Here is a 12,851-nt window from a genome sequence, read left to right on the forward strand (position 1 = left end):
TTTCCGTGCCGTGATGTGTACGGATGTACCACTTCGGAAAACAATGAGACCATCAGGAAAGATGTCAAAATATTTACGGAAGTTGAAAATTAGGTAACAAGGTCAACGAAGGCTGCCATTATTCGTAGAAACGAGATTTTACTTGTGTACCGCATAATACAGATATTAATAATATTCACATGCACGTGAAAGCAGCGCAAGGAGCCTACGTGTCTGTAGAAAACGTTATCAAAATTTGTGTTAAAAATAGAAAGTAAGTAATATTCTGAGGAGTCAAATTTATTCATTTTAAATCATTAATTTTATTTATTTTAAATCAGCATCGTTTTTAAAATAAGAGCTTGCAACATAATTACCTTCTTAACAACCAAACATCTATAACATTGTCTGTACATGTAAAGCATTTCGATGGATTATGACACTTGGGATGGAAGGGTTTTATCAAATAAAATCATACAAATTTTTCGTCCCGCCGCGTCATCGTTCCGACCCGAACAGGCTCATGATTCGCAGCATGGTCCGCGCGGAGTACAGACAGAGCGGATACCGTCGGTAGCACTTCCGGTAGTTATCCTTCGCCGTCGTCAGGTCGTCGTTGTATTTCAGTCCATTCTCGAAGGATTCCTTCAGCGGCTTAGGTACCGTTTTACTGTTTTCCACGCTAAATCTGTGCGGCAGAGAAGGTGAAGTGTTAGTAATCAATGTTTTCCGTTTATATTGCTGAGTACTTACGCAACAAATTCATAAATAACTGCAGCCTGTTCGTTTTGTGACTCTGCCCCGGCGGCTAGTTGGCAGATAAGCGACAGGGCACACTTGAGCGGATCGGTCTGCAGTACTTTATTCCAGTTGATTTTCGTTTCAAAGTCCTGCCAAATAGGTTGGAAATGTTATTTCATTAGTGTCTCAAAAATAACTATTAAAACCCTGTTTTAAATAGAAAAGTTGATGTAAAAGATGCATTTATTAGCGATATTTCCTCTACCCGGTGTATGTAAAATGAACTGGCTACAGATGGAAAAGCCAACGAATTTTCGCTCCTCCTACTTTCCCATTGTGGTAAGGACTCCTTGGCGCATGGCATGAATTCTGCAGAACCCTTGTTCCATTTCCTTGTGTTCGTAAGATGAGGAGAAACATAATGCTACCAAGCGCCGTTCGGTGTGGCTTTCCATGATGGTTGACTTTTGACGCCGCTGGGAAATGCATGCATCATGCCATTCCGCTGGCCAATCCCCTCGATGGAAAACATAATAAACTAATGGCGGTTACAAGTCTGTGTTTGTAAGCCGTCCTCTGCTGCAACTATTGTGCATAGAAAGGAAATGTAAAAAAATGCATTCGTTTTCCCCGGGACATGCATTAACTGGGAAAAAGGGCATCACGGTGCGGTTGGTGGTGGGAGAAATGCGGATTGCACATTAGAGCACATCCTTTCTGATGATGGTTGTGAAAGGTATTCTTTAGAGGCCACAGAAAAATAAATCTTTTAAAACTTGTGCATGCACAGATGCTCTTTTCAAGAAATCTAGTAGTTTTCACAGCGCAGGATGCGGTAAAATAGAAACATAAGTTTTTAATGCACATGAGTGTCTCTTCTTCGAGGCAACATCAATTATGGATAGTGGAACTCATTCCCGCAGGATTGCAGATGTGTTTCCCAACTTCACTTACCATTAAAGCAGCTGTTCGGTTGTAGGACAAACTGGGCCCAGCATCTCGTTTTCCCGACGCCATGAACAGCGGTTTGGATAGTTTCATAAAGTCCTGCGCCAACAGGTGCAGCGTATACAGCGAACCCAACGTCACTATACCCAGCACAATTAACCTGAGAATTTTTCAAGTGAAAGGTAAAATTACACTGAGGTAAATATCGAAAGATTATCACAATGTTTAAGAAATCGCCGACGGAGTTTTGCTGATGTTTTAAGCTACTGCTTTCTCTGTGGGCTGTGATTCGGGACTTTCAATGTGTGAAAACCTTTCAGATGATTTTTCACACCTCAAAAACTTCATTAACTTGTTGATTATTTGGGTCACTCTATTGTTTCATGAAAAACACCCACATACACACATACACACAAATTGCCTTCATGACCAAAAACGAAAGGTGCACACATTCATAAACGCCATTCATCCAAAAATGTCGTGAAAGTTTTAGTTTTCACACCTTTTCAGATATGCTTGCATCGTTTTCGACGTAAGAAAAACAAAAACTTGTTATCCTAATCAATTATGTAAAGCATGGGCAAACCTTTGATGCATGTTATGAGATTGTTGTGCATGCAACGTTGGTGGACAAAATTTACTATTCCATAGTATAGGATAATATAACTAGTTGCATATTCATTGTGTATGTTCTTATATTTACTTTGATAACTAAATTTATTCACAGTATGAATGCATGGGTAATCTGTAATGTTAAAAAAAACTTTAAATTTTTTACGTGTTGTATAATAAACAATCAATTTAAATGGAACTTCTTACAAATTATAAGGCTCATTCCTTTCGCCTTCTTTGGCGTAATTTGGCTTTAATTTATATTATGATGTAAACATTTTCTTATGTCTCTGCTTCATGGTTGCTGGTATTGTTGCAAGTTACATAAAGATTCATTAGTTAAAAAAGTTAAATTATTACTTTGCTAAACGTTTACTTTTTTAGCGACAAAATGCCCTAACAAAGTCTGTGTACAATTCACTTGGTAGACCTACCTCCATCCCATTGTGCAATTATATTTTTTGTTTATTTGATGTTTAAAGACTATTTGGAGTTTTCACAGCACTTCCACGAACTACGATGTATGAAATCGGAACCACTGAGTTTCCATCAACTCCTGTTAACACCACGTGCATAAACTATACCAGACACAGTTCGTTTTTGCACTCGCACATTGTTGCACTATCATTACGCCCTCGTTTGGCCTATTTTTCACACGCGAACTGTTCACTTTGCGCTGGTTTGTGGGGTTGGGTGGTTTTTATCTGCCCCTCATTAACTTCCAATCACTTTCACAGGTTGCTTACACTTTTGCCTAATTTATTGCATCTTTGTTAACGCTCCTTCGATCGTGGTTTCGGATCGTGTTTTTTGGAACCCCGTTTGGAGCTGATCCTCCATCCAGCTAGAGTAAGGTTACGCGACTGCCAACCCGAGCCCAAAGTGTGCAGCTTCGATGCTGGAGGACGGTGCTGCTCCAAGCCACACACTTTCTTCTCCGATTGCGCACCACACAAGTCTGACGGCTTCGGTTTGCGCGCGGGCCGAAAACGAAAGTGCGCGCAATCGTCATCGGGGTGGCGTGTGTGTGTGTGTGTATGTGCGTGGAGGTGGGGCAAGGATAGGTATCTTCTGCGGTTACAGGGTATCTTTTTTTAGTTTTACCTCCCTTAGCCCCCTTTGCCAAGTCTTCCCCCAAAGTACGACGAAGGGTTCGTCGTCTATTCGTTGACACATTCTTCAACAAGTCACCGCGCCAATAGATGCACTAATGCACCTGGGTCAGTCGGGCTTGGCCGTACTCGATCTCGCAGCAGGCAGCTGTGGTAAGTTGAAAACGATTCGAGTAATCGGCCCGTGCGGACACCGGACAGTGACGTATCTTGGGTCTTCCTGGAGCTTGTGGCTTTCTTGGACGCTCTAGGCAGGCCATAGACATATGCCTGCGTGAGTCAACGTTGTCCTCGCACTCGGATTACGTTTAAACGTACTGCGAAAGCATTAGAAACCGCGGTCCGTCGCGGTTTTCTGCACGCAATAGCGGAACAGAATTAGTAATGTAAGAGAGTAATGCGTCCCATCACATTTATCTTCCTCGCCGCGAGTCTGTTGCACGGTTGGCGAAGATTTTCGACGGATTGAAGGGAACCTGTTTTCTAGCGTGGTTTTGCTTTTTCCATGGAGCTTATCAGCGACATGGCAAGTGGTTAAAATAAATTAATCTTTCAATTACAGGTGGTAGTGTATTTTCATGGATGTTTTTCGTACGATACCTCAGATATTTCAGATATGTTCAGATAAGAGATTACACCAAATTAATTCCTGAAGCTATTTTAAAATACATTCCACATAGCCAAAATCAGAGCTATTGCAAAGCGAGTTATTTTTCGCGCCTCCATTAAAGGAAAGGTAACTATGCATAATAAATAAATGATCTGAAACACTGACACCGTCGCATTTTCAAAAAGAGATTTTAGAAAAGGGTTTTCTACAAAATTATCCTTTTTAGAAATCGTTTGCTTATTGCTGGTGTAGAAGATATCTATGTTTGGTTTTGAGCCAATTTTTTATGATAATAAAACTCGTCATAAATGGAACATGCTAAAAATAGTAAATTGTATTCATCCAACCGGCATCCATAAGTGTTCTTTTTGCTTGATGAGTTTTCTCCAAAAAAGACCATTTTAATGACTTAATCATTGGTAAAAGTGTGTTGAAATGGATATATGTAGGTTGGATTAGTTGGATTTACCGAAACGAATTCCCACCTCAACTGTTAAGAGTGGATTGACTGGTTGGCGATAAAACAAACTCTAACAAGATAGCTTCAAGACAAACGTGTTTTTTACTTCTTCTCGCCAAAGATGGTAGAGCCGATGCTGACATTTCTTTGGAAGGCCGCTTCGACCACAAAGTGTCAGCAGAAGGGAAGCCAGGGAGTACACATGGTGAAGTAAACGACAGACCGGTGAAGCGGCGTACTTTCTCCCATATTGGAGGATCATGTGGACCGGGTTGTGGGTACCTACGGTTTTGTCGGTCAGGTACGCTCCCACTTCTCCTGTGGGTCCCATCTTTGGGTATTGGTTTCGATTGCGCAACAAGCAAAGGAAACCGGGCCAGCAGTTACACCGAAACCCCAAACAATGCTGGACAGTTTGAGAGAAAGGGTAAGAAACGTAATCCCTGGCAGGGAGACGGGGGCCCTGACAGGCGTGTAATGTTTTTACGTTTTATCATCATTAGGAACGATTTATCGCTGACCGTGCATCTTCCAACGAGGGAGGTTTTTGCAGCGTCTTCATTTCATCTCAAGACGCTAAGGCTCAACACATCGGCTGTATGGCGTATGAAAAGTTATTACATTTCATTTCGGTATCCTTATTTGCATACGTAAAGCGATTGTTGCCTCCATAACCAAACTGTTGTTGTTGTCTGAACCAAACTGTTGTTACGTAAACAAAATTACATTTGTGGAAATAATTCGTGCTACTTTGCAAGTAGTAGTGACAGGTAATAAATACTGCTTAATAAAAAATGCCATCGATTCAAACCCATTAATCTATCAAAACCTTGTCAGTAACGCTTTATTTATCACTTTTACTTTTATTTTTTTACTCTCAAGAACATTAACAATCATTATCTCCTTACATAAAACATGAATTAATTACCATGAAAGTAGAAAAACAAGGAAGGTGTGCAGGAACTTTCTTTGAAACCATGCTTTGTGTACTGTTTCACACAACATACAGAAAACTATTTCAATTGTAACGGTTTATCGGATTTTCCTTAAACATTATATTTCCCATTCAAATTTAAATAGCAATTTCTTTGCGAAAGTTTCGATTGTTTTTACCAAGTTTTTCCACATAATTTTTTGTTTCTGGTTTGGATTTGCATTTATATTATCAATTGCATGACTTTTTTTAAATGACATTTATTTCAAATTTGTCTGTAAATACAAATATCTCACATAATAATAAAATGATATTTGTTTACAAGACACTTTACTGCTAACTAACTTGAATGGTTAGAAAATCGGCCCATGAGCCCCGGGGCTCACCACCTCGACGGCGTGGGTTCGAATCCTAACCGAGACCGGACCCTACCGGATCCACGTACAACAGGGAAACAAGTCTCGTAAGCCCTTAACGGGCAGGTATGACCAAGAGGTCGTTACGCCAAGAAGAAGAAGCAGAACTTGAGTGTAATGTTAATAAATTCTCTGATAACTATATATATTCTACCATTTGTTTAAATTTGTTTTTATAAAATTAGGTAAGGACATACAAAGAAACAATAAAACATGAAGAAAATAAAGTAAAATTACAGAATTGATAAAACATTTTTTCTCTAAAACCAAACAACATATGGTACCAAGAAGAAAGAATGTTCTACATACGCTGCATGTGCTAGATGGAGCACGTAAATGAATTATTATTAGGTATTCAATTGATTTAATTAGGAACAGAGTTATTTAATTGCACCATTTTCTAAGATCGCATGCTACATGACAAATTCATCCATTTTAATTGCAACATTGCATAATTCAACTCATCATTTCGAATGGTCCTTAAATATGAAGATACGAGCAGTTTCCAACCATTGGCAGAGCACTCAGAAGTTTTTCATGAAAGAAGGTGTCATTCAACCGCAGACAAAACACACAAATCAAGAATTGAATAATCATAACGATTTAAAGTAGCACGGCTCGCCTTTGAAATGATGATGAGTTTCATTTTCCCGAGCTTGTTCACGAAGGGTGGAAGCGACTATAAGACCCATTAGTGACACCAAAAATGCAAATTTGTGCTCAAAGGTCATTACAAGTCCGTCAGCATGCCATAAGGAGTTTTCCAATTTTTTTTTCGTCCTCAAAATGCATCTCATCATTTGCAGCACCATTTCGCGCGGGAGCTTTTCGTGCAGTTAGTTTATGCTGACGAATGTCGTTTCCTGTGATCTGTGATCCCGTGCAGAGTGTTGAACCTCAAGCAACCTCATTATAACCGTAATGGTGCTTAGTGGATTACGTTCCAGCAGAATCGTTCCAATTTTTCCCATCCTGTTCAAAGCATCATTGACGAATTCCGGCAAATTCGAAGCTACGAATCACCAAACGAAGGTACTCCAGCGAGTGGAAGCATATTGGGATGTCGGTGGCAGGTTGCATAATTTATGAGACGCCTAATGCTGCTCCCAAAGCCCACCTTCGGGCTCCGTTACAATTCACTGGGGACCAGCTAAAGAGGGTATGCACTTTACTTTCCGACAACTTGCGCGACCTTATCACCATTTTGCATTCGCTCGATGAAAATATTTGACACCGACGGTACACAGTGGATGTTAAAAGAATCGCAAAAAGAAAGCAGTTCGTTAATATAGTACATTGAAATTTGTCTGTGGTTATAGATTCATGAGAGGACGCATTATTTGTTTACTAAATTAACCCCATTGATATGTGACTAACGTTAAAAGTTATGTTAACGTCGGATGGAAAACCAAAATGAAATGTTACAACAACTTAGAAAAATACTGTAGTAATTCCAAAAAATCTTTCGGCAAATGACGTGCAGGAAAAGATGAGTAAAATAGACAGTCTGTGTCCAACTTACAGCAACTTAGAACATCACAATAGAACATCAAAAAATCCTTTAGTAATTTACTTTAAAAGAATGGAAAGACGGTAGATAACGGAAAGTTTAAAAAAACAGCAAGATCGGCTAATTTTTTTATTAATACATATTTCGTAAGAAACAGAAGTCCAGGTACTAAGCTAGTTTTATGTTACTTTTGTGTTGGTGGGATAATCATAGAAGTGATGTAAACATTTTATGTTTTACTACTGCACTCTAGGATGAATGTTAAACAACAAGTTCTAAAATTTATTTCCCGGCACTATTTGAGGTAGTTTGCAAATGTTCACGCAAGAAGTGTACGCACGTTTTGTGCATCCAATCGGCCTAACGAATCCCGGTTGGTCGTCGGGAACATTTGCATTCCTTCCGTTCGCCTGATGTGCAGTTTTTAAGGGTCTCTTACCCATCTCCCCTGCCCCAAGCGAACCCGAGCTATTAAGCAGCTTGCACCATTCAACTCTTTTATGTTGCGAAAGAACAAAAGTAAAAAAATCAACCTCGGTGAAGTATTGTGTCCCTGTAATGGCTCGCCCGCGATGGAGTGTTGGAGTTTCCTATGAATATGAAAAATTCTACTCTTGCGCCGTCTGCCTTGTGCACGGACTTTCCGCTGGATCGTATTTGGTCTCGGGAGATGTCCGGGTATGTCGGTTCCGTGATTATCCCGAATGCTGATGATGAGCATATCATAATAATGGTTGCGGCCAACGATCTTTCCCGCACTCTCGTCCTACTCAGCCCTGTTTTTGTCCACGCCATTCCTTCATCCCGCAAACCAGTGGAAGTGTTGGAAACTGCTATAAAATTAATTACTGAATTTCACCATTAGAGATGCTTTCCTTTTTTTCTCATTCCAGGATTATTTTCTTTTCCAAAGTATATAGTATATCGTGAAAACCAGTCCCTCCGGCGACCGACAGCATTAATTCGAGCATCATCATTATTCCATTTGCGCCTGGACGCCTTCACTCAAAGACAGAAATGACGGCCCCGGCTCCGGACGGCCATTGTTTGCATGGAGCAGCCACGACAGGACTAAAATTAACCCACATCCATACATGCACGCGACACCGACGACATTGTTCGACGGCGCCATTGGGGATGCCAAGGCGCAGCACCGCGATGAAGTTGTACGGGAAGGAAGGAAAATGAGGTTTTTCCCAACCCACCAACGTCCCAACGTTCGCCCGGCTTATGGCGTTATCCTTTCCTCCTGGGTGTTTCGCAATGGCCCTCTCCCGGTGGGGAGACACATCACACTTTGCAGTAGGACTTTCTCGTCCGGTGGAGTGTTTAATTACGGGAAAGCAACTAAAAGTTATAATATGTAGGCGTCGCTGTTAGTGGCGGTTGCTCATTTGGTACTTTGTGGTGGCAGCGGGATCCAATTAGAGGCATGATTGAGGCTTCGGGCTCGGAAGTATTCATTTCATGTCGTTGGAAAACGATGACGTATGGCTTCGATTTCTTTAAGAATTCAGCACATGTGATCCCGTTTTCATGATATTTACAAAGTTATGGGTCATTATTTAAAAAAATAGGTTGAAAAAAACCATTCTGACTTTGGTGCATTAGGATTTAAAATGATTTTCAAATTCTTAGATGCAGTTGTTGCGAATCCACGTTTTGAAGAGGCTAGTGATTTTACATAAAACTTATTTTTTACTTTGCAACGAGCTAAATGCAGACACGATGGTAACTATTTCCTTCGCTGCGCAGAATTTGAATAGTTCGATTATTTTAAAACAACAAAGATAGTGCTCATTATAAGGCTTAGGCAATTATGCTTTTTACTCCATAATTGATTGCGGTTTTGCGGAAACCAACGGGAGATTCGCCATGCGGAGCATTACACTATTTAAGGGAAAAGTGTTATCGATCACATCATTGTAATGTTTTTTTGTTTTATCTTCCCGCCCATTATTACGAAGAACCAACTGAAGTTCGAAGAACTGAACTCGTGGGCTCGCGATTTCTTATATTAGGCTCACAACACTTAGTTTGTTAAATCTAATTTCTAAATTAACGATTTAATTTAAAATAGTTTGTTTTAAACCAGGTGCTTTCGTTCAATGTTTTCAAAGCTCCACGCTAGGTGGATACCGGTTCGCCCGGTTCACGCAGCTTGCAAGGTTGCTGCAAATAGATATGCCGACTGACCGAGGTGTAGACAGACCAATTACGCCTGAATGTCTGCAATTGAGTGTACTCATTCAATCGGTTAGCGATCCGGTAAAATTACAAATGAAATCGCGAAATTTTGATTATTTATCGTATCGTATTTAATTACAAGTGTACTTATTTACTCTTTTACCTTAACAGCACAGGAACAACGCAACTCATAGGATTTACTGTGCAAAAAATAACGACGCACGTAAACTCCTTCAAAGATTAAATTGTATACAACAAACACTCGACTCAATTTGCTAGATTGATTTCGTTATTCCTTTTTTTTATTAATTATTATTCTAGTCTCAGTAGAGGACTAGTGACACTTGCATCGGAACCATAAATGCTATGAAAGACTGATCAAGTAGATTATTCATATATGCCAAATCTTGACCTTCCCTAAAAGCCCACATACAGCATCCACTAATGGCATGTGAAACGACAACGTTCAAGTTAAGCCATCCTGAGAATGTGTTATTATTTAACATAAACTGTACAAAAATCTAGCTAATGCCATCAAACGACCGTTAGACCCGTTGGCCCCTCTGGAGAAGAGTTTTTGAGGTTTTACCAAACAAGCATCCGTTCATACTGCTCTTATCGTTCAGTGCGCTTCCGATCGCTTTGCTTGATGGAGCACACAAACATTTCGAATGAGCGATCGCCAGTCGTTTGGAGCCTTTTGGCAACTAAGGAGCCATATTGTTCGTGGTTTATGTGCTTCTAGCCAATTCTGGTGCTTTATGTGCTTCAAACTGAAGTCACACTTTCAATGAACAATCAATATGCAACGATAGGGAACAAAATGAACATAGTTTTTAATTTTGAGGCCAAAGAACAGGCATCGTTCTGCTTTCGGTCGCCAAAGAAAAAGAGCTGGGGATTGTCAACGCTACCGATTTGTTGGATTTGGACTTTGATTGCACGGCGGGTCGTATATATTGAACCAAGTTTGCAAGACAGCAGATCTTAATTGCTAAGAAAACTATACTTAACGGGCATGGCATATCTCTGCCCACACAACACGAAGTCGTATTAAGTTGAATAAATTGAATCTCATATTAGTATATTTCGAATCGGAATCGCAGTATGCATAGACAATGTACGAGCAATGTATATTCTTTGTTGCATATGATGCCGAATAAGAATGTAATACGATTTTCTTTATGCATACGTATAGATATACGAACAATGTACGGCTGATGTATATCGTAAGTCGTATATGATGCCGACTTAGAAAATATACGACTAAACATATACATTTTGAACAATGTACGGTTAGCGCCTCCACTTTTGTACGTATAGGCATTATTTTAGCATAATTTACGATTCAATCATATTGCATAGATATACGATTATTGGAAGTTGTATTTCGATTTACGTACAACTGTGTTGTGTGGGTGGAAGGTATAGCAGTAGACTGGATCTCTCGACGTATCTATACTAACAGAGCACAGCACACCTTAGAGACGGAAGCTTAGAGAATCCCGATATGCGTGCCGTGTTGTTCAAAATTTTTAATGTACCCGCTAACATAGCAATCGATCTATACCGGAGTTCTGGTTTAGTGTTGATCTATAAGCAAGAAAACAACTTGAGTTTTCTTTTCTCGATTGGTCGGAGCACGAGATACTAATTAACAGAACAAACAAACACTGGCAGTTCTGCTATGTTGCAAAAATTGATCCCCTCAAAGTACAATGCGTTGATCTTTACAACAAGGACATTGTTAGCATCCGCAGTGAAAATGCTGCTTTCACGGAGCAGTATTCCGACAAGTTTGTTACCATTTGGAACGTATCAGAAAAGAGAGTCGAATGGCTAAATGTGCAAAATCGATAGTTGCATAATAAAAGTCAACTTTTCTCGTTTTTTCCTAGCTCGCACAGTGTTAACATTTTTATGGACCGAAATAATCCTATCAATTTCGCAAGATTACGACATGAATTAATCACCAAAAAGACCGTAACTGACGTGTGCCCGTTATTAAAAAGTCCGTTTGTCATCAACAACGGCAATTGGCCGTCGGAAACTATCTGCCTTCTCAATCCGCTTGCAACGCAGGGTAAAACTGTATCAAACTGGTGAAGTGCGAACGAGTACCTGCAAAGAAATGAAAAAATGCTTTACTTTGGATTGAATTGTTAAACAGCAACATAACACAGTTGTGATAATTGTTTGTTTCAATTTCCAGTTCCGTGCAGCTTTTTTTCGGATGACAAACACGATAACAAACAAGGTGAGCAGTGTCTTCTGTCTTTTGTAAACGGAAGCTAAAGTGCATAATAATATGTTTTTGTATAAAAAAATAAATATTTTCAAGAATGCTGACTACATACTTTTTTCGTTAATCTTGGTTTATTCCTGATGCAGCGAAATACAGTGATTGAATACACAACGTTTGCTATACAATTGACATCGGTACTTTACAAGAAATTTTCCTTAGTTTCCCTAGCAGATTGAGCTACGTGTTGTTTCATTTTCGTGTGCTTTCCGACCCTGGGAAGGATATTAATTGTTACTTTGATCAATCTTACCATGAACACAACATTCTTTTTGAATCAGTAAGGGCCGTCGTATTCATCGATGCTGCCCCAATCTTGACCTTCCCAAAAACGACGCATGCAGTGTCCTGTAATCTTATTTGATAAGCGAATGGTCATGTTGATTGGTTTAAGCCGCGTTAAAGTATGCGTTAAAATTTAACAAAAACGAACGCTAGACCCACTGGCCGTCGGACGATGAGATAGACTTTACCATCTAGTCGTTTTTACACTTCCTTAGTTCTCCTATGAGGATGGTCCTTTTAACTTCCAGTTTGTGTTCTTGATCGAGCACATGAACTTTTCGAATGAGTGATCGTCAGCCGTGTGAAGCCATTTGGTAATAATTGAGCAGTGGAATATTTAATACCAACATAAATACAAATATTTTTAAGCACCACATTGTTTTATCGCCATACAGAGCATATTTTGTTGCCAAAAGAGTAGTTATCAGTACAGGTGTGGTGATATCATTTGAGAGAACCAAACAAGCGTGTAAAGTGAGAAATTTTTGGAAAGTATATTCCATTTATTCCATTTTAGGGGTCCGCGACAGCCGAGCGGTAGCGCCGGTTAGAAAATCGGCCCATGAGCGCCGGGGCTCACCATCTCGACGGCGTGGGTTCGAATCCCAACCGAGACCGGACCTTCCCCTGTACGAGAGGACTGACTATCCACGTACAACAGGGAAACAAGTCTCGTAAGCCCTTAACGGGCAGGCATGACCAACAAGGTCGTTACGCCAAGAAGAAGAAGAAGATATTCCATTTATACTCTTTAC

The 12,851-nt window shown here is 40.0% G+C and overlaps 1 protein-coding gene across 1 annotated transcript; it reads right to left on the bottom strand.

Moving 5' to 3' along the window:
- Nucleotides 1-477: 477 nt before the first annotated feature.
- Nucleotides 478-2,725, bottom strand: LOC131285404 (uncharacterized). The gene is made up of 4 exons (XM_058314260.1): nt 2,715-2,725; nt 1,675-1,828; nt 733-869; nt 478-667 (listed from the first exon to the last, which is right to left on the bottom strand). Exons 1-4 carry the CDS (start codon nt 2,723-2,725, stop codon nt 478-480), a joined length of 492 nt encoding a protein of 163 aa, XP_058170243.1.
- Between the last annotated feature and the right edge of the window lie 10,126 nt (nt 2,726-12,851).

The sequence above is a fragment of the Anopheles ziemanni genome, chromosome 3 (genome assembly GCF_943734765.1).
Source record: "Anopheles ziemanni chromosome 3, idAnoZiCoDA_A2_x.2, whole genome shotgun sequence".
NCBI lineage: Eukaryota > Metazoa > Arthropoda > Insecta > Diptera > Culicidae > Anopheles > Anopheles ziemanni.